This window comes from Podarcis gaigeae, assembly GCF_964106915.1.
Source record: "Podarcis gaigeae genome assembly, chromosome: 7".
In the NCBI taxonomy this organism is placed as follows: Eukaryota; Metazoa; Chordata; class Lepidosauria; order Squamata; family Lacertidae; genus Podarcis; species Podarcis gaigeae.
This window is the reverse complement of record NC_139683.1, coordinates 89,372,419-89,394,534: the sequence shown is the minus strand read 5'-3', so window position 1 is coordinate 89,394,534 and position 22,116 is coordinate 89,372,419. Positions and strand designations below refer to the sequence as shown.

General features: G+C 42.7%; 1 protein-coding gene across 11 annotated transcripts in view; it reads left to right on the top strand.

The window, feature by feature from the left end:
* Positions 1 to 22,116, top strand: part of RALGAPA2 (Ral GTPase activating protein catalytic subunit alpha 2) — a 178,918-nt gene that overhangs the window by 91,668 nt on the left and 65,134 nt on the right. For all 11 annotated transcript variants that reach the window (XR_014566701.1, XR_014566702.1, XR_014566703.1 and 8 more), the window contains 4 exons: positions 10,682 to 10,819; positions 13,088 to 13,271; positions 17,161 to 17,932; positions 19,738 to 19,809. Coding sequence is in view for 8 of the 11 variants with exons in the window: in XM_083748549.1 (XP_083604675.1) it covers positions 10,682 to 10,819; positions 13,088 to 13,271; positions 17,161 to 17,932; positions 19,738 to 19,809 (1,166 nt within the window). In the remaining 3 variants the exon portion in view is untranslated. The remainder of the gene's footprint in view (positions 1 to 10,681; positions 10,820 to 13,087; positions 13,272 to 17,160; positions 17,933 to 19,737; positions 19,810 to 22,116) is intronic.

Here is a 22,116-nt window from a genome sequence, read left to right as displayed (position 1 = left end):
ATCGCCAGGAGTCTCGGCTTCACGTCGGGTTCTGGCTTCACAGCACGGGCCAGATTTAGGACCCAGGTGGGCCTAATCTGTCCCAGGGGCCGTAGTTTGCCAACCCCTGGTATAAATAAGTAATAAAAATTGTCTATCATCTATCTATCTCTTTTCTTCAAAAATATTCTAGTAGATTTATTTACTGACTAGTACACCCGCAGCCTTTAATATCAGTAAGCATACCACTTTTTGGAAGCACTCGGAAGGAAGTGATCATGTCCTCCTGGGTTTCATGATACAGATGCAAAGGAAAGCTGAGTGCGGTTGGACATGCACTCTGGACTTTAGGAAGCCCAATTTCAAAAACCTTTAGGACCTACTGGGTTGTGCAGGCTGGGAGTTCAGTTGGAACATCCAGTGGGATTGGGGACTTAAGGAGAATATACTAGAACTTTTCTCTGTTTGAGCTGAACAGAATACTAAGAACTGTGGTCTGCTGCTTTAAAGAGTAAGACCTGTGCAGTGAAAGGAGACCCCGAGGAGTCTGGAACAAAAGGGAAAGGACATTAGCACATTCTTCCAAAATCTGAGCCCTTGAGGCTCCTTAAAGATAAACACCATGCCTTACTGTACATCTGAACTGGCTTGCCTCATACAGATAAATTATTTCTTTATATGATGAGGTCTATTGTTCTGTGGTTTTGCATTTAGCAGCCATTATTTATTAACTATTGCTTGGCTTGGCTTTTTATTTTCCTGATGGACAGGCCTAACTTAAGATAACAGATTTTAGGATAACATATTCTCTCTTCAATAATTCATTCTTTTTAAACTTACTTTTTGTAGATACAGCATTTGATCACACATATTCATATATAGAGAGATATATGAATGTACTGTAGTTTATGAATGTACCCTAATGTTTAATCAGCAGCTAAACGAAATGGGCTCCAGATAGTGCCCATGAAGTAATTCTAACCATTCTCCCACCCCACCCCCAAACAAAACAGCTCAAAATGGATGCGCTTTTTTGGATCTGATAGCTCAATATTGGATGATAATAAACCTATAATTCCTACCTTTAATAGATTCAAGGTTCTAGAAATAGAAAGTCAGGCAACCATATGCTGAAAATACCAGTAATACTAACAATAACAATAACCACACAGGTGGAAGTGACCAGGAAGAAATTAAAAACCCCACCTCTCTACCAAGTAATAGAGCACTCCTTGCTGAACAATATGATCTGGTGGCTGTAACGGTCAAAAATATCTTTATAGAGTTCAGAAGCATTTCAAATAAGATAAATAGTTTGTTATCTGTTGAAAAAACGTTCCCTCCTAAACCAAACACCAAATAATAATGTAGCTGGTCAACTTTTCCACTCTTCATAGTCAGCAGCTCCCCAAAAGATTCAAATTTAATCCTTCAGGCAAATAGGATAGCCTTAAACATTCACCCCTACAGGAAAAATATATTTCAGTTGAACACAAAAACTTGGGCCTTGAAAGACCTTAGCATGCTATTACATTTATCAGCAAAGGAAACTGACCTATCATTTATTAAAGTTCTATATGCCCATCCTTTAGCACAAAAATGCATTATAACATTTAGGTCAGATAGAATCCCATCTCTGCTCCCAAAGAGGAAAGATCATTTGGCCAGAGTTGGTGTGTCACCTAACCAAGTCTTTCTGGACACAGTGAAGAAATCTCTCCTGACCCTAAACAACTCTCAGCATGCAAGGATACAACCCAGGGCCATCCTGTCTGACTGAAAACCGTACCTTAAAAGAAGTGCCTTTGATTTCTTCCAGCAAAGAACATCAGTGCATCACGTTACACCTTCCTCCAGTAAATTCCATGGAGAAGGATTATGTTCAAGACCTTCTTAACAATTCTAGAATTTCTGAAGAAGAGCACTTAATAAGTTCATACAACCAATTACCTCAAACTGAGCAAAAAGCTATTTTAGAAAGACTGGGCACATTAAGAGAAAGACTAATAGACCGGAGCAATCCTGAGTTGGACCCAGACTCAGTGGCACCATTCCAGGCATGTCCAACAGGTCAATCGCTAGATGAATGAATGAATCTTTATTTGCGTCAGCCGTTGGCCATAGCAATAAAACAACAATACGATATACAAAGAATAGAAATAAAAAGTCAATTATATGAAATACATTTTAGGGTTTTGAATCAATAGTCAAATAGTGGATTTTACTCTGATTGCCCCAGCTAAAAACCTTGCAGCCTTTTCTGTCCCCTGCTCCTCTTGATCATCCAAGAGAAAGGATACAGTCGCATCCCTGGATGGATTTCAGTCAAGCGCACTATGGCCAGGCAGCCTTTGCTCCTCCTTTGCAGATGGAGCTGAATGGGGCTTTCGAAGCAGCTGCAGGAGAGAGTTGTGCCTCCACTTCTGCCTTCCCGTGAGCTCCAGAGCACATGCTATCAGGAGGCAGCTGCAGGAGAGAGTGAGTTGTGCCTCCACTTTCACTGTCCCGTGAGCACGCGCCAGCAGGCTGAATGGGGCTTGCGAGGTGACTGAAGGAGGGAGGTTGTGCCTCTGCTTTCGCCGTCCCATGAGCTGCGGAGCACACGCCTCTCCCACTTTGCTGTGCTAAGGAGGCTGCCTTTGGCTGGGCGACTCTCGCTGGGTGCTGCAGGGCCGCGCTTGTGCAGCAGGGAAAGGGTGCAGTGGTCCCTCTTGGGAGCAAAGGAAAGTGGAGTGTGGGGGTGCTGATGTTCCGCATTCGGAATGAGGCTGGATAAAAGGAGAGCACCTTTCCTTCTTCCTCCATACAGAGCAGCCTGTGACTTAATCAGCTGTCGCCTCCCTTTTGGCAATACGTGGAAGAAGGCAATGGAATCGAAACACAAATCTGTGCTAAGGAAAGAAAGGGGATTTTCCTGGCCACCCACACCTTACTCCTTGCCCAAATGACAATGGAAGAGTGTGGTAGATCAGTGCCAGTTTTTGATACTGGATAGTAGATCACAGCCTACTTGAAGTTGGACATGCCTTTCCTACACAATGAAAACCTGACAGAACCACCAGCGCTATGCTCCAGGATGATTTGATCCCCTTTGAGAGACCTTCCAGAAATAATAATGCTATTTCTCATCAAGCGCAACAGAAAATTGGTCAGAGATGAGGAAACTGGAGCCGCATGAACTAGGAGAAGGAAACCTGGAAAGGAAAATTACCATTTCTTTTTTTTTTTAAATCATATTTATTGAAATTTCCAAAAAGTCCAAAACATGAAAGAAAAAAGAAAGAAAAAAGAAGCGTTTGCATTTAAGGCCTTACTTTCATTAACATCTTTCCAGGACTTCCCCACCCCTCCCCCTCTTGTATTCCATTTCCATTAGATTAGTTCCACAAGTTCTTACCCCAAATTTTAAACTTATTATAATTAGCCCATTATTCAATTTAATTCATCTTATATAACCACTTTCCCTTTATATTCCACCGTCTTTCAACTTAAAAATTCCCCCCCCCTAAGGTCGATCCCAATTCCCTTCCACGAATTCCCCTTTTTAGTGCACACAGCAGAACGAAATAAAAAAACAAAAAAAAACTTCAGAATATAATTTTACACCCTTTGGATTCCAAATCTCCCTCCCCCCTTTCCCGGTTTCGATCCCCAATGTCCATCAATCTATCTGCTATCAGCCTGGAGACCCCACGTCCATGTCCAAGTCTCTCTCGACTCCACTTTGCCGTCTTTTTGGTAGTCTTTAGTTTCAAACACCCAATCTTGGAGAAGCTCTATTTCAAGAAAGTCCATTTTTCTTCCATCCAGACCTCTATATTTAAGAGTAAAAACTCGAATTCTGTTTCTTAATCCTTTTAAGTCTGAATGTCCCAAATGCTCCAACTTCCAGCTTAGTCCAATTCTTGTTGTTCTCTTTCCTCATTTTCCTCAGGTTTCTTTTCCTGTTCCGCTGCAAAAACATTCTAATTCAAAAACTTCTAGTTCCTCTACAGAGGCTTTATTTATTCAGGAACAAAAACTTGTGTCAAGTCCCTTCCATTCTTCAAAGATATATCTATTGTCTCCTTTAGTGTAGAGACCTCTGTAGACAAAATAATGTTTCGTTTTTGCAGCTTTCCCAGGAGATAAAAAGTCCTGTTCAATTCCATGAGTATTTTTCCACTTACAACCATTCTTGCAATGTCCCCAAAACCCCTCTAGAGGGATTATGGTAACTTAGTTTCCTTCCAGATCACACCCAAAAGTCAAGCTAACTTGTTATCCCTTGTTTTCAGCAATTTATATCCAAATTGTAACAAATCTAACCAGCAAAGTCATCATAACAAAGTTCTCTTTTTATTCTCCAACTTTGACAGCTACTTTGACAGCTGTCAAAATCTCTATATCTCTTCACCAGGCTCTCTCACGAATCGCTCCCGGTTCCCAGGGGGTTGCACTTTAGCTCTCACAATCCACTCTTCTCCTCCAGCACAGTTACTTGTAATTTCCCATCGTGAAATTAATAACTTTTATCAATAATAATAAAAAAACGGACTCTTCTCTCAACCTTAGTTGTCAGATCCTTGCTTTAAATCATCTACAACAGGGGGGAGACGGGACTTCCTTTTTGCACCTCCCCCGCTCGTTCCGAATCCAGAAAAAAAAAATTCCCTTTTAGGTCCGATTTCCAAATTACTCACGGGTTATTATTTTTAGTCCAAATTTTCAATAGAAGAAGTCAGCGCTCTCCGTCGAATGGCATACGGCTTCGCTCAGCAGGGGAAGCAGAAGACTCATAGCACCACACCACCCCCCGTCCCCCACTCCGTAGCCTTTAAAAAGGCTCCTTCACGGGTCGGGGGGGCACAAACGGTGCCCGCCGAGTCACCAGGTCCATGGGCTTCCGCGCCCATGGTTTTTGAGGGTCCCCGCGTCGCCGGCGCGGCGGGACCCAACCCCTGCCGAGCAGACTCCCTCCAGAGCTCGGAGGGAGTCCGCCATTCGGCGATGGCGCCAACCCGGAAGTCTGGAAAATTACCATTTCTGTAGAAGTACATCAGCTGCAATACAACCCCCATTGGCTAGTGAATGGACCAATAGAAACTACAAAAGAGATTGAGATTTTTTACTGAGACTAAAAAAAAAGGCAAAGCCTCTGTTGAAGATAGTCTCCCTCCAGATTTTTTAATTGCATGCTCTGATTTGTGGACTCCAATTTTTACATCATTATTTTCCCTAATTCTGGAGCCCCATCCCCAATTAATGGTTCCTCATCATCCTGGGGAAAAGTGACAAGTGAGGTGCCACAGGCTTCTAGCCTGGGCCCATTGTTGTTCAACATCTTTATAAATGACTTGGATGAAGAAAATGCAGATGACACCAAACTGGAAGAGGTACCTAATGTCACAGAAGAGAGAATCAGAATTCAGAATAACCTTAACAGATTGAAGAACTGGGCCCAAGCTAACAAAATGAATTTCAGTGGGCACAAATGTTTTGCACTTAGGCAGGAAGAACCAAATGCACAAATATAAGATGGGGACACCTGGTTTGCTAGCAGTATATGTGAAAAGGATCTAGGGGCCTTGCTGGAGCACAAGTTTAACATGAGTGAACATTGTGACGCAGCAGCAAAAAAACAAACAAACAAAAAAACCCTAATGCTAGTCTAGGCTGCATCAAGGGAAGTAATAGTACCACTCAATTCTACCTTGGTGAAACCACACCTGGAATATTGTGTCAATTCTGGGCACCACAATTTAAGAAGGAAGTTGACATGCTGGAAGGTGTGCAGAGGAGGCCAAGCAAGATGATCAAGGGTCTGGAAACCAAGCCTTATGAGCAATGATTGAAGGAGCTGAGTATGTTTAACCTGGAGAAGGAGATATGATAATCATCTTCAAATATCTCAAGGGCTGTCACATGAAAAAGGGAACTAGCTTGTTTTCTCCTGTTCAGGAGGGTAAGACTTGAAGCAATGGCTTCAAGTTACAAGAAAGGAGATTCTGTCTCAACATCACAGAGAACTTTCTGACAAAACAAAAAAAATTCCTTCCAGTAGCACCTTAAAGACCAACTAAGTCAGTTCTTGGTATGAGCTTTCGTGTGCATGCACACTTCTTCAGATACACTGAAACAGAAGTTTCCAGACCCTTCTATATAGTGAGAAGGTGGGGAGGGGTATTACTCAGAAGGGTGGTGGGAATGGGTGATTGGCAGATGGCTGTGATGAGCCTGTTGACGACTCTTAACGACTGCAATAGGTCTTACAGGAGGAAGCAAGGGGTGAAAAGGTGAAAAATGGCTTTGTCATGTATAATGAGATAAGAATCCAAGGTCTTTGTTCAGGCCAGGTTTCTCCATGGTTTTAAGTTTGGTGATAAGTTGTAATTCAGCAGCTTCTCTTTCCAGTCTATTTCTGAAATTCCTTTGTAGTAAAACAGCTACTTTGAGATCTTGTATAGAATGTCCTGGGAGATTGAAGTGTTCTCCTACTGGTTTCTCTGTCTTGTGATTCCTGATGTCCGATTTATGTCCGTTTATTCTTTGGCGTAAGGTCTGGCCTGTTTGTCCAGTATAGAGAGCTGAAGGACACTGTTGGCATTTGATGGCATACACAATGTTAGACGATGAGCAATTAAATAGTCCCGAGATGGTATGTGTGATGTTGTTGGGGCCAGTAATAGTGTTGTCCGGGTGTATGTGGCAGCAAAGTTGGCATCTGGGTTTATTGCAGGCTCTGGTGCCAGTGTCCGTGTTAGGTCTGGTTGTAGTGTTATTGTGGGTTAGGAGTTGTTTAAGACTGGGTGGCTGTCTGTAGGCAATGAAAGGTCTTCCTCCCAGAGCTTGAGAAAGAGAACTGTCATTGTCCAGGAGAGGTTGTAGATCTCTGATGATGCGTTGTACTTTTTTAACTTGGGAGCTATATGTGATGACTAGAGGTGTTCTGTTATTTTCTTTTTTGGGTCTGTCTTGCAGCAAGTTCTCTCTGGGTATCAGTCTGGCTCTGTTGATCTGTTGTCTAACTTCATCTGTTGGGTATTTTAGTTCTAAAAAGGTTTGCTGTAGATCTCTTAGGTGAGAGTCTCTGTCTGTAGAACTGGAACAGATGCGGCTGTAACGTAGTGCCTGGCTATATACAATGGACTGTTTGGTATGTTTGGGATGGTAGCTAGAGGCATGTAGATATGTTTGTCGGTCAGTTGGTTTACGGTATAAGGTGGTGTCTATGTGCCCATCCTGTATTTTTATAGTAGTGTCCAAAAAATGTATTTCTTGCATAGATTGATTCATTGTTAGGTTGATTGTGGGGTGAAAATCATTGAATTTCTGGTGGAAGGTGTTCAGGGTCTGTTGACCATGTGTCCAGATGATAAAAATATCGTCAATGTATCGCAGGTACAAGAGAGGTTTGAGTGGGTAGGAGTTTAGGAAACGTTGTTCTAAATCCGCCATGAAGATGTTGGCATACTGTGGGGCCATGCGGGTGCCCATTGCTGTGCCGCTGATCTGAAGGAACAGGTCATCACCGAATTTGAAGTTGTTGTGGGTAAGGACAAGCTCCACCTTTGTCCGCTTCTTTAATTATAATGTCTGGGTTGTTTCTGAGATTATCTATGGCTCTCCTTTCAGCATGGTTTAGATTTTGTTGTAAGCGATGGTGTTTTCTGGTCACATCTGTTTGGATTCTGTGGCGGAAGCAGTCAATGTACAAGTCCAGTGTGGTATTGCGTCCATCAGGAGGGGTCCATGTGGAGTCCCTTTTTGTGTAACACTTTTTCGGTGGTAGTTGGTGGTCAGTGTTCTGTTGGGAGGGTGGTTGTTGTTCTCCAGTGGGTTGAGAGGTGTTGTGTTGTGAAGTTGTTGCTTGTTCTGCTTTGTCTTGTTGTTGTGTGTGTTGAAAATACTCCTTCAGGCGTAAACGGCGGAAAAATGCTTCCAAGTCCCCGCAGAACTGGATCATGTGTGGGGATTTGGCAGGGCAGAATGACAGTCCACGTGAAAGGACTGATTCCTCAGCTGGGCTGAGTGCTTGCTGTGAGAGATTGACAATATTGTTGATCTTGTTTTGATTTGTAGCCTGTAGGTTGGAAAGGTTAGAGAGTTTCTTGTTTTTCTGTTTTTTCAGTAGCTCCAGTTGAGAGTGGTAAATGTTTTGTTTTTCCTTTTGGAACTCTTGCCAAGCTTGGTGGTTCCTGATAGAGTTGTCCAATACAAAGAGTTCCTCCTTTATTAGCTTCTGTTTAGAGTAGAGAACGCTGATCAGATGTTTGAGCAGCTTCTTAGAGAAAGTGTTGCATAGTTTTCTTGCATATTCAGTGGGATATGTGGATTGTAGAGGGTTCTTAATTCTAAGACCCTTGGGTCTTTCTGACAGTAAGAGTTGTTTGACAGTGGAATAGTCTCCCTCAGGAGGTTGGATGGCCCTCTGTCATACATGCTTTAGTTGCAATTCTTGCATTGTTGGGGGTTGGACTCGATGACCCTTGGGGTCTCTTCCATCCTACAATTCTATTTTTCTAAAAGATAGCACATCATAAATCTAACAAGAATATGCATTTACATAAACATAGATTATACCCCAAAGCTGAAATACTTTTCTGGAGCTGTACAATGTATGAACTCAGTTACTTTATGCATGTCAACATTGTCCATACATACAGAAGTGAATACGTTATTCACTTCTGTATGTATGGACAATGTATAAAACAACCCCTATTTTTTTGAACTCAGCATTAAGAAATCAATATTTTCAACATCAAACAGAATAATTGTGCAAGTTTTTTTGCAGAGTTTCACCCAAATCTTACCCCGGGCTGTCAGTGCCAGAGCCCAAACCCCTGTTATCCATATAATCCAGGTGTGCTTAGTACAGAGGTCAGCAAATTACGGCCCCAGGCTGGATCAGGCTCACCTGGGACCTAAATCCGGCCCACGACGCGAAGCCGGAACCCACAGTGAAGCCGAGACTCCCAGCGTTGGTGACAGGAGGAAGAGACCGAGCGGCGGCGGCGGCTCTGCCACTCAAACACTGCACCTGGTTTACCTCAGCGGCGTTTCATTGGCAGAGACGTCACTGCGCTGAGGTAAACCAGGCGCGGCCTCTTCCTCCCCCCACCGCCGTCACCCTGGTGCTCCTGTGGGCCAGAGAGCGGAGTGGATGAGCTCGCTCTGCCTACCCATGAGAAGCAGCAGCCGAAGTGGTGGTGGCAGTGGCAGCCCCTGGGAAGGTAAGCGCAGCAGGTGGGGGTGGAGGTGGGGAGGAGGACTTCTTGCTCCCCTCGCCTCTTCTTCCAGCCCCCCCCCCCCCGGTGCCACTTCTCTGGCCCCTGGCTTAGTATATCCTGATGGTGTCAGGCGCATTTTGACTTTAGCATGGTTTAAAGTGGCAATAGCATTAAAAATGGAAAACTTTTTATTAATGAAGAGAATGATCAACCATCTGTTCTGATTTTTAAGAAATTTAAATTCGCCAAATATATTAATGTTATAGTAATAAACTTATTTACATTTTCTTTTATCCACCAATTACATGGAGTCTCAAGCCTAGGTTTCCTAAATAGCTCCTCTGAATCCAGGCTGAGGATCTGTTATTTTTATATTAATTACATATAGCACATACCTGATGCACCAGAATAGTCAGGTATATTCCTAAATAGTGCTCCATATATCTGGTGAAAACTTGCAGTAATTAACATGGGCTAAATTCTGTCAATATTTCTGTGAAGACTTATAGTGGAACAAATACAGTGGTGCCTCGCAAGACGAAATTAATTCGTTCCGCAAGTTTTTTCGTCTTGCGAGTTTTTCGTCTTGCGAAGCACAGTTTCCCATAGGAATGCATTGAAAATCAATCAATGCGTTCCTATGGAAACCGCCTTCAGACCAGGTCCGGGACAGTCTGTCCCCCGACCTCTTCTGAAAGCTGGGGGGGGGGGACAAGGGCTTTTCTTCCCACCCCCAGCATTTTAAAAAACCCCGGGACAGCGGAGGACTTCTCCGCTGTCCGGGGCGATCTTAAAATGCTGGCGGGCGGCAGCGAAGCGTTCGCTGGCGGGCGGCAGCGAAGCATTCGCTGCCGCCCGCCAGCATTTTAAAAAACCCTGGGACCTCTTCTGAAGGCCGGCGGGGGGCAAAAGTCTTTGCTCCCCCCTGCCTGCCTTCCCGGGAGAGTGGAGAAACGCAGCGTGTTTCTCCGCTGTCCCGGACGGCTTTTGAAGGCAGGCAGGGGGGAGCAAAGACTTTCGCCCCCCGCCGGCCTTCAGAAGAGGTCCCTCTTCTGAAGGCTGGCGGGGGGCAAAAGTCTTTGTCCCCCCTGCCTGCCTTCCCGGGGGCTTTTAAATCGCCCCGGGACAGCGGAGAAGTCCTCCGCTGTCCCGGGATTTTTTAAAATGCTGCCGCCCGCCAGCATTTTAAAATGCGAAGCAAGCCCATAGGGAAATTCATCTTGCGAAGCAACTCGCAAACGGAAAACCCTTTCGTCTTGCGGGTTTTCCGTCTTGCGAGGCATTTGTCTTGCGGGGCACCACTGTATATAAAATCCATTATACATCTTTATTCATATTAACACCAATGGTAACAGACTGACCTTTAGTATCTGACGAATCAACTCAAGGAAGCATACATGCAGCATTCATTTGCATATGTGGTTTCCCTTACTTTATCAAGGTTTTCATATTTTCTAAGTCGAACTAATGTAATCTACATATTTCTGATTTAGTTTATAGTTTCGTTATTACTTTGTTTGTTGGACTGGTGTATGACATTACCCATGAAAATGCTGCTGGAGCCTGTGTTTACTTCAAGTCTTGAAGATCAACATTCTTCTAAAGCTCCATTGCTTGATTACATATATAGGGTAAGTACATGTTTCTCCTCCTATTGCTTAATTGTGTTGTTTGCTGTGATCAAAGGCAAAATTATTAAGCAGTAAACTATAATATTAGTGGGATATTGTCTGCTTTTGAGCTAGATTTGATTAAATCCATTAATCCTGAAAAATGTTAACTTATTTTGTGTCTTATTCAGATTGCTTGATTCAATGGATTTGAGTGGAAACTAACCCCTACAGTAGCAGTAGAGAACCCCAGCCCATGAGCCTAATTAAGTCCATTAGGGAGAAATGGTGTCCACCAGCCAATCATCTGACTTCATGTGCTCTTTAGCAGTGAAAGGCAGCATTTCTCCCGACCATGCTCTAGTCCTGGGGTGGGTGAAAATTCTGCCTTTTAAGGAGCAGGCAGAGGGTTTATCTCCACTCTTAGCATTGTGGTGTTTAGTGGTAAGATGCAGAAATAAAAATCCATCTGCCTGCTCTTTAGAGAGCTCTCTACAGAACAGGCAGAATCATCTTTCCAGCCACCATTTGTTTTCAAATGCTTCATTTAGGAAAAGCAAAATCTTATTTATAAATGTACTCAAACTATTGGTATTCTCTGTTTTTAAATGGATGCATTATTTTATACGATTCCATTTTTTTTCCTGGACAAACAAGCCTCCGCACGCTTTCAAAGGTTGTTAGGAATTAAACATTGCCAAGCATTTTTTATTCACTGTGCTGCATTTTTAACATTTAATCAACTTTGAAGAAAACAAAATGAGTCGATCAAGTGGCATGAGTAGGAACCATGCCATTCAGTGTGTCCACATGATTCCTTTATCTCAAGGGTGGGGTTGGATTCAGCTGGAGGATAAGTGGGCGGAGCCGCTCACCTGACATTTGTGGGCCCATGTTATTGTTTTAATGATGTCTTCTTTGTTTTTTGGATTATACACCACTTATGAAATTTCTGAAATATTAAGTCAGGGGTCGGCAATTTTTTTTTAGCAGTGGCCTGGTCTACTGTCACTCAGACCTTGTGGCGGGCCAGAGAAGCGGCACCGGGGGGGGGAGCTAGAGGAAGAGGCGAGAGGGGCAAGTAGTCCTCCTCCCCACCCTCAGCCCCAGCCCCAACCCTCAGCACTTACTTTCCCAGGGGCTGCCACTGCCACCACCGCTGCTTCTCGTGGGTAGGCAGAGGGAGCTCACAGGAGCACCAGGGCAGGCAGAAGAGGTCAAGCAGCAGCGGCTCTATCAATCAAAGGCCGTGCCTGGTTTACCTCAGCATGTCGTGGGGATGTCTCTGCCAATCAAACCTCCGCTAAGGTAAACCAGGCGCGGCGTTTGAGTGGCAGAGCCGCCGCCACTTGGCCTCTTCCTCCCATCGCCATCACTGGGAGTCTTGGCTTTGCAGCAGGTTCCAACTTCACGCCATGGGCCGGATTTAGGACCCAGGTGGGCCTGATCCGGCCCGGGGGCCATAGTTTGCCAACCTCTGTATTAAGTGATATTGAAATGCTTTAAAATATATAAAGTAAATAAATAATATGGTGTCGGGTGGTTGTAACTTCAGTCTGCTGCTGCGAAGAAAGAATTGTGAGCAGTGTTCCCAATTATTTCTTTGGAGCCCCAGATTCAATTCAGTTTGTGGTTGGAAAAGAAGAATTGAGAGTGCAGTCTTCCACAGCAGCTTTGGCTTGAACTGCACCATGGCTGATGTCATATTCGACATCAGACACAGAAAAGATGGGCATGGATAGCTTGGTGACCAACCTCTGATGCCTAGAGGTTTTCTACTATTGCTTGGTTCAGACATGGCTGAAGCAGAATAGACCTAGATCCTGAAAAAGTGGCATCCTGCTGTGATGACATTATTCAGGACAAAATGTTGGGCATGCCATCCCTAATGCAATTGTCATTTCATTTGAACCTGGAATCAAGTGAACTATCTGAGACTATTCATGCTTTAGAGCCTGCTTCAGGCACAAAGAGAATGGACGGGTACAGTCTTGGCCCCTGTGATTAGCAGGCAGCATGATGTCTTGCATTTGACCTGGCTCAATGTCAGTGTTAGGAGCCTGACATGCCTTTTTCGGGCCAAGAGACCAGTACCTTCTGTCTGCTTCACTTCAGCTTCCAACTGAAGCTCCCAATAATAAGTATTTATTTGTCACATTTATTTTTTTTAATGTTTGTGGTGCCATTGGAGGAGTTTTGGATATGGCCAACGCGCAACCTACTGAACAACAGTATAGTGTAGTATTTTCTGTTACAATCTATTTCTCATTTTCTTTTTGCTTTTTCCAGGTCCTGCACAGTTGTGTTCATGGCTCAAACACATATACACAGCAAAGTCATTACCTTTTAAGCCTTGCAGACCTCTCTAGTGATATCTATGATCCATTTTTGCCACTTGGAAATGTTAGGAATTCTGAACCCATGCAGTTTCAGTCTTCTGCGGATCTGAGCAACTTACTCACTGTTGCTGAAGGTAATAAATACTTTGAATAAGGTGGAAAGAATGGTGCAGCAATAAGCCTAAGCTGTAAAACGTTTAAAAACATTTAAAACAATGGAGCTAAAACTATAAAACTGGAGGGTTTGATTAATGCTGCCATTGTCGTCATCATCTTTAATCCAGGATCTACTTTGAAGAACAACAAGACATTTTAGCTTTAATACATTAAGAGACAGTTCTAGAGAGCTGTCTATGAGAAAAGTGGGTGTTTTGCAAGAACTTTTATCTAGATACAACACATTTACTATTTAGGTTTAGCCTACGCTATTAAGATATCAGAAGGTCCATAGCTAGATGGAGGTAGCTTGGATGAGCAGGAGACCTCACTTGTGCATGGTATCTCCACCTGATTGCCTCTATCACTCCAGCACTTTACCCCACACTCCAGGCATTCTGGGGAGGAATGCTTATTTGGAGATACCAGGGAAGTTACCTGGAGCAGGAACTGGCAAGCCACTCCAGTATCCCTGCCAAGAAAACTCCATGGACAAAGACAACAGGCATATAAAAGTTATGACGCTGGAAGATGAACCCCTCAGGTCGGAAGGCGTCCAGCATACTACTGAGGAAGAGCGGAGGACAAGTAAGTACAAGTAGATTCAGAGCTGATGAAGCGGCTGGGCCAAAGCCGAAAAGATGCTCAGTTGCAGATATGCCTGGAAGCAAAAGGAAAGTCCAATGCTGTAAAGAAAAATATTGCATAGGAACCTGGAATGTAAGAACCATGAACCTGGGTAAGTTGGATGTGGTCAAAAATGAGATGGCAAGAATAAATATTGACATCCTGGGCATCAGTGAACTAAAATGGACGGGAATGGGTGAATTCAGTTCGGATGACCATCATATCTACTACTGTGGGCAAGAGTCTCGCAAAAGGAATGGAGTGGCCCTCATAGTCCACAAAAGAGTGGTGAAAGCTGTACTGGGATGCAATCTCAAAAAGGATAGAATGATCTCGATACAAATCCAAGGCAGACTTTTTAACATCACAGTAATCCAAGTTTATGCACCAACTACTGGTGCTGAAGAAACTGAAATTGACCAATTCTATGAAGACTTACAACACCTTATAGAAATGATACCAAAGAAGGATGTTCTTCTCATTATAGGGGATTGGAATGCTAAAGCAGGGAATCAAGAGATAAAAAGAGCAACTAGCAAATTTGGCCTTGGAGTTCAAATCGAAGCAGGGCAAAGGCTAATAGAGTTCTGTCAAGAGAACAAGCTGGTCATCACACTCTTTTCCAACAACACAAGAGACGACTCTACACGTAGACATCACCAGATGGGCAGCATTGAAATCAGATTGATTATATTCTCTGCAGCCAAAGATGGAGAAGCTCTATACAGTCAGCAAAAACAAGACCTGGAGCTGACTGTGGCTCAGATCATCAGCTTCTTATAGCAAAATTCAAGCTTGAATTGAAGAAAGTAGGAAAAACCATTGGGCCGGTAAGATACAATCTAAATCAAATCCCTTATGAATACACAGCGGAAGTGAGGAACAGGTTTAAGGATTTAGATTTGCTGGACAGAGTGCCTGAAGAACTATGGACGGAGGCTCGTAACATTATACAGGAGGCAGCAACGAAAACTGTCCCAATGAAAAGGAAATGCAAGAAAGCAAAGTGGTTGTCCAGCGAGGCCTTACAAATAGCGGGGGAGAGAAGGCAAGCAAAATGCGAGGGAGATAGTGAAAGATACAGGTAATTGAATGCAGATTTCCAAAAAATAGCAAGGAGAGACAAGAAGGCCTTCTTAAACGAGCAATACAAAGAAATAGAGGAAAACAATAGAATGGGAAAAACCAGAGATCTGTTCAAGAAAATTGGAGATATGAAAGGAACATTTCGTACAAAGATTACCATAATAAAGGACAAAAGTGGTAAGGACCTAACAGAAGCAGAAGGCATCAAGAAGAGGTGGCAAGAATACACAGAGGAATTATACCAGAATTATATCAGAAAGTCTCGTACACCCCAGGATGTCTTGTACACCCCAGGTAGTGCGATTGCTGACCTTGAGCCAGACATCCTGGAGAGTGAAGTCAAATGGGCCTTAGAAAGCACTGCAAATAACAAGGCCAGTGGAAGTGATGGTATTCCAGCTGAACTATTTAAAATTTTAAAAGATGATGCTGTTAAGGTGCTACACTCAATATGCCAGCAAGTGCGGAAAACTCAGCAGTGGCCAGAGGATCGGAGAAGATCAGTCTGCATCCCAATTCCAAAGAAGGGCAGTGCCAAAGAATGCTCCAACTACCACACAATTGCACTCATTTCACACGCTAGCAAGGTTATGCTAAAAATTCTACAAGGAAGGCTCAAGCAGTATGTGGACCGAGAACTCCCAGAAGTGCAAGCTGGATTTCAAAGGGGCAGAGGAACCAGAGACCAAATTGCAAACATGCGCTGGATTATGGAGAAAGCTAGAGAGTTCCAGAAAGACATCTACTTCTGCTTCATTGACTATGCAAAAGCCTTTGACTGTGTCGACCACAGCAAACTATGGCAAGTTCTTAAAGAAATGGGAGTGCCTGATCACCTCATCTGTCTCCTGAGAAATCTCTATGTGGGACAAGAAGCTACAGTTAGAACTGGATATGGAACAACTGATTGGTTCAAAATTGGGAAAGGAGTACGACAAGGCTGTATATTGTCTCCTTGCTTATTTAAATTATATGCAGAATTCATCATGCGAAAGGCTGGGCTGGATGAACCCCAAGCCGGAATTAAGATTGCCAGAAGAAATATCAACAACCTCAGATATGCAGATGACACAATCTTGATGGCAGAAAGTGAGAAGGAATTAAAGAACCTTTTATTGAGGGTGTAAGAGGAGAGCGCAAAATATGGTCTGAAGCTCAACATCAAAAAAATGAAGATCATGGCACTGGGCCCATCACCTCCTGGCAAATAGAAGGGGAAGAAATGGAGGCAGTGAGAGATTTTACTTTCTTGGGCTCCATGATCACTGCAGATGGTGACAGCAGCCACGAAATTAAAAGACGCCTGCTTCTTGGGAGGAAAGCAATGACAAACCTAGACAGCATCTTAAAAAGCAGAGACATCACCTTGCCAACAAAGGTCCGTATAGCTATGGCTTTCCTAGTAGTGATGCATGGAAGTGAGAGCTGGACCATAAAGGCTGATCGCCAAAGAATTGATGTTTTTGAATTATGGTGCTGGACTCTTGAGAGTCCCATGGACTGCAAGAAGATCAAACGTATCCATTCTTAAGGAAATCAGCCCTGAGGGCTCACTGGAAGGACCGATCGTGAAGCTGAGGCTCCAAGACTGTGGCCTCCTCATGAGAAGAGAAGACTCCCTGGAAAAGACCCTGATGTTGGGAATGATGGAGGGCACAAGGAGAAGGGGATGACAGAGCACGAAGCTACCAGCATAAGTTTGACCAAACTACGGGAGGCAGTGGAAGACAGGAGTGCCTGGCGTGCTCTGGTCCATGGGGTCACGAAGAGTCGGACACGAAGAGTCGGACACAACTAAACAACAACAAACAACAACAACAACAATAATAATAATAATAAATTACTGTTTATCAATTTATTGGAATACATTCCTGATTCTTCATTTGCATCACTGGCTTAATATTCAACCGGTGAGTAAATAAGCTAATCACTATCCTCAAATATATTAGGAATAGGTCTTTCTCTACTTTCAAGACTGCAGATGATGTGCTTTTAGATCTTTCTAGTATTGCTCCTAAAATTTGTGCTGATTGACTCCAAATCAGAGTATGCATCATCCCCCAAATTTCAGAGCCATATATAAACATGATTTACCTTGATCTTTGTGTATATTTTAGTTGGCTTATTTTGCTTATTTATTTTTATTACTTTCAGAGAGAAGGAGGAGGAGTTTGGAATTAATACCTTTGACTGCACGAATGATAATGGCACATCTAGTAAACAATTTGGGCCATTATCCCCTGAATGGAGGACCTGCTGTTCTTCACAGCCTTATTAGTGAGAATCACAACAACTCATATGTGGACTCTTCAGAACTGTCTTCTGAAGTTTTCAGAAGCCCAAATTTACAACTGTTTGTATTTAATGACAGTACTCTTATATCTTATCTTCAAATTCCTTCTGAAAAGGAGATAGACAATGAACCAGCAGCAGCATTCTCAGAAGTAAGAGTAATTGTTAGAGATATCTCAGGGAAGTATTCATGGGATGGAAGGCTGATGCATGGACCATTAGCTGGTAGTCTACCAAGTCAAAATAAGATAATATCCACTGCAGTTTTGGACAATCATAAGCAGAACTTTGAGCCTCCAGTGGACTTCATTCAAATATATGAAGGAGAAGATGCTCTTGATAAATTGCTAGAGAGGATTGGCAATAGTAGTCCTGAGTGCCTTTTACATCCGCAACTAAAATTGAATGAGCCATCGCCATCGCCATATGTCATGAACCATGACCAAGAGAAAAATATACTAGAAGCAATAATGCAGCAGAGTTGCATAGAAAATGAGTATGCACATGGATGCAGTTTCAATCTCAGTATGAAAGTTGAAAGTCAAAAGGCACCAAGACCTGCACAGCTCCAAGCACCATTTCATTTATGTAGGCTCTTGCTAAATGACTTGGGAATGAATTCTTGGGACAAAAGGTAAGTAGGGCTTTAGATTACTGTTATTATTAGAAATAATACTATCTTTCCATCCAAATGGAAGTCTCCACTTTCAGAAAAGCACCTCTACCCAGTGGAAAGCAGAAAATCTTTTGAATGGGCTCCCAGACTGGCCAGAAGCTAGATTTGCAGAGTTTCTTTTAACTCTCTGTGGTTAATTTTTTCTAACTTCTTTCCTCTTTTATCTTTTTTTATTTCTTTCTTCTTTTTTCATCTTCACTTCTGGCTCCCAGGCCAGGGATATTGGGAAAAAGAAATATTTTTCCAAAACGTCTCCCACCTACAGCCACAATGCTTTCTAGATTTTTTTATTACCTTTTACAATCAGTATGGATTGACCCCAAAAAAGGGACAGGGCAATTAATAAGCCAACAAGAAAGAATCTACCTAAAAAACTAATGGATTGCTTCCTTAAAATTGAGTGTTTAGGTTTAGGCCACAGACTCAGATTTATATGCAGGAGGTAGTTGGAGCCTGAGAGTGATGCCCCTGTCTACATATCCTGTATTGCCATGTTGGTTTCAACAGTTTACTGTTAGTGGGACTGGGGGCAGTGGCGGAGGGAGCGGGCAGGTGTGGGGGACTCTCTGGTCCTGAATGGGGTAACTGTACCCCTGAAGGACCAGGTGCACAGCCTGGGAGTAATTTTGGACTCACAGCTGTCCATAGAGGCGCAAGTGAATTCTGTGTCCAGGGCAGCTGTCTACCAGCTCCATCTGGTATGCAGGCTAAGACCCTACCTGCCCATGGACTGTCTCGCCAGAGTGGTGCATGCTCTAGTTATCTCCCGCTTGGACTACTGCAATGCACTCTACTTGGGCTACCTTTGAAGGTGAATTGGAAACTACTACTACTACTACAGCAGCAGGGGTCCCACACTGTCAGTGGTCCACAGGATATATGCAGGTGGTCTGCAGCATGTCTGTAAAGAATAGCAGGAACAGCCACTGTGAACGGAGGGAGCAGTGGCTATTCTATCTATCAAGTGTGAAAGACAGAGCAAGAGGAAGAAAGAGGAGCCCACTTGTAAGGAGTTGACAGGATGAGCAGCCAGAAAGAGGAAACAGTAAAAAAATCAAGAGATGGGACAACTGAAACACAAATGCAAAGCCCCTTTTTCTGTACATAGTAGTTGCACTCAACTGTTGTTGTTACTTTATAAAAAACACTGCCCAGGTTTGCACTCCAGGGAGGTCACCTCAGTGCTGTTAATGCAGCAGTTTGACTTCATCCCTGGAGGCACACGCCATTGTCTCTCAAGACAGTTGGATGCCAACAACATTATTTATTTATATCTCGCCTTTTCCCTTACAGGGATTCAAGGCGGCTTACAAATAAAACAGAAACAGCTTCAGTTGGAATTTTGTTGGGATGGGGTTATATTCTACTTTGAAAAGGGAAAGATGACATATTTACATATTTATAGTTGCATTCAAATAGTAGAGGGATTGAGAACTTACTGGCCAATCAAGCGCTCCTCATACTTGCATGGTGCAGCAGGACTCTGTTTCACCCAAGTAATCTGGATTTTGTATTCTGAGTGATTCCCAGGAGATAGTAGTGGATTGGGAAATGGATTTGGAATGATGGATTACTGGCAGGTGGAGGAAACAACAATTCAAACTTCAGGCTTTTTATTGTAATAACTATATTGATATTTTCAAAATTATGTAATGTAAAGGCTTTTATAATTTTCCCTGTTGGTTACTCAAGAGATTTCTGGAAATTATAATGTTTATGTATCGTGGAGCTTTCCTACCATAACATGTTCCATATATCCGTAGAAAAAGCTTTCATCTACTGAAGAAAAATTCTAAATTGTTGAGAGAGCTGAAAAACTTGGACTCGAGGCAATGGTGAGTTAAGGTTTTAGCTAGGCAACTACTAATGGATACATTTACAGAATGAGGTCCAGTTTATTATTTTATGTTTATGGAAAACTGAAATGTGTTAGGTTTATTTTTATTTAAATATTATATGTTGTTGTAGCTGGTCCAATTTAAATAGGAATTGTAAGTGGGTATTTTTGAAGAAATTCCATATTAGAACACATTTGATCCTTAAACAATTTTGGATTGGCTTCAAGTACTAAATTTGTGGAGGGTCTAAATTTTAACCTTGACTGTTGAAAAAGTATGAAGAAAAGCTTAATATGTAGAATTTGGGGCATAAACTAAGTGTAAACTAGAGCTCTCCGTGCAGTATTTTGGCCCAGGGTCAACAGCATGATGCCCATAAAGCCTCTAAAATTCATAAGCACCAACCTGGTACCTGTGAATCCTTTCCCTGGTGTCCATGAAGCCTCTAAAATCCCCTGCTCCCTTCATCATGAGATGGGGGACGACGACACATGTTTCTGTCTTGAAAAGTACATAGAGCTGAAGAAGGAAGTTGGAAGAATGATACTCTTCCCCACTTCCTCTTTCGTCTCTTTTTCAAGGCTCAGATTAATTCTCTTGAATCTGATTTTGACATAAATCTCTTGGAAAAGACTAAAGCTCACTGGTAGGGCATCTGTTTTCCTAAATAAGGTCCCAGGTTGAATCCCCAGCAACTCCAGGTAGGACTGGAAAAAGATTCCCCACCTGAAATCCTGTAGAGTTTCTGCCTGTCAGTGTAGACAGTTCCGAGCTACATAAACCAATGGTCTGCAGTGGTATAAGGTGGCTTAGTAAGTTCCTGTGTTCTACTCCTTCTGTCATTTGAAGAGAGGGTGATCCAGGACGGGGCGCAATAAGTGACCAGGACTGGTGGCTCCCATTTGCACTCACTCAAAAATCCTATTTTGGTCAATTTAGGGTGCAAAGATCTAATTGAGAATTAAGCAGTACCAAATATGAATTTGGTGAGGTAGATGTTTTCTAAAATAAAGGAACAAAAGGAGTCTTAGCAATAATTAGTAGCATATTATTCCACAATAAAGATTCACTACATACATAATATGAAAGCCAGATTTAAATAGAGGGCAGAAATGGGAAAACAATTCCATTACAATTGAAGACCTCAAATGTAAGTAGCACACTGTTCTTTAGGCACCTCCTTCAGAATATGCACTCAAAAATTGTAGCATGTTGCACCATATGCCAATAGCTGCATCTTTGCTAAGTTGACTATCCAATTCTTGGTAACCCATCTTATGTAGCTTCTTAACCATTACATTGCATTTGCCTACAATGTGGGTGCTATTGACTCCTTGTGGAGCCTATCTTAGCAGAACCCTTCTTGTAGACCTTTGGCTGACTTCCTTTGCATAGTTTGGTCCTGGGCCCAACTGCACATAGGAACTGCATCACTGTTGTGAGTAAGGAGGCCAGATTGTGGCTCTCTGACAGTTTCTAAGAATGAACTGTATTTTTTCTGCTTTTATGAATATCATTGATTTACTATTTTATTTGATAATATTCAGTTAAGATTTACTCAGAGTGGACTAATTAAAATTAATGTGCCTAGCTTATATGCGTTAATTAATTTCAGTGAGTCTACCCTGGGTAAAATTTAGTTAAATACCATACACTGTATTCTTTAAATGATCTTAAAATATAGTGCACACAGGCGGCATTTGCACACCACACAAAACCAAAGTTTAGTAAGATGTACCTGATGGGGAACGAGTTGCAGCAAACCTTTGCCACATGTGCTCCAAATTGCCCACTCTTCCTATTATTTGGCCTTGAGCTGGATTTTGGCAGCATTTCCATTTCCATCCTTCTTGGCATGTTGTGTTGTCTGGACCAGGGACTTGAGAGTCTGCACCTAACTTGAGAGTTTAAACAAGCCAGGTTTATTGGCTGTTTTAGAAATTGACTGCAGCTAGAGAGAAGTCACAATCCCTGGTCCAATCAACATGACAAGCCAAGATTTAAGACAGCAGAGATTGGGGCACATGAGTAGAAGAGAGGGAAGGGGATGTGCAGTGTGGTTCCTTCCTACGCCTGCATGTGTCACTAAATTATGGATTAGCATTACATGCAGATGCAAACAAAGAGAGTTTTCATTTTAGAGTGATTTGTGCAAATTGCTGTATGTGAAAGTTGGGTGTGGTCAGCCGGCCACCATTATACTTTTATCTCAGTTTATTTCACTAGCATTCACTCCTATTTTCATTGGTAGTTGCAGCTGAAAATCCATACTTTACTCTTTTGTAAGCCTGATGCATTTAAGTA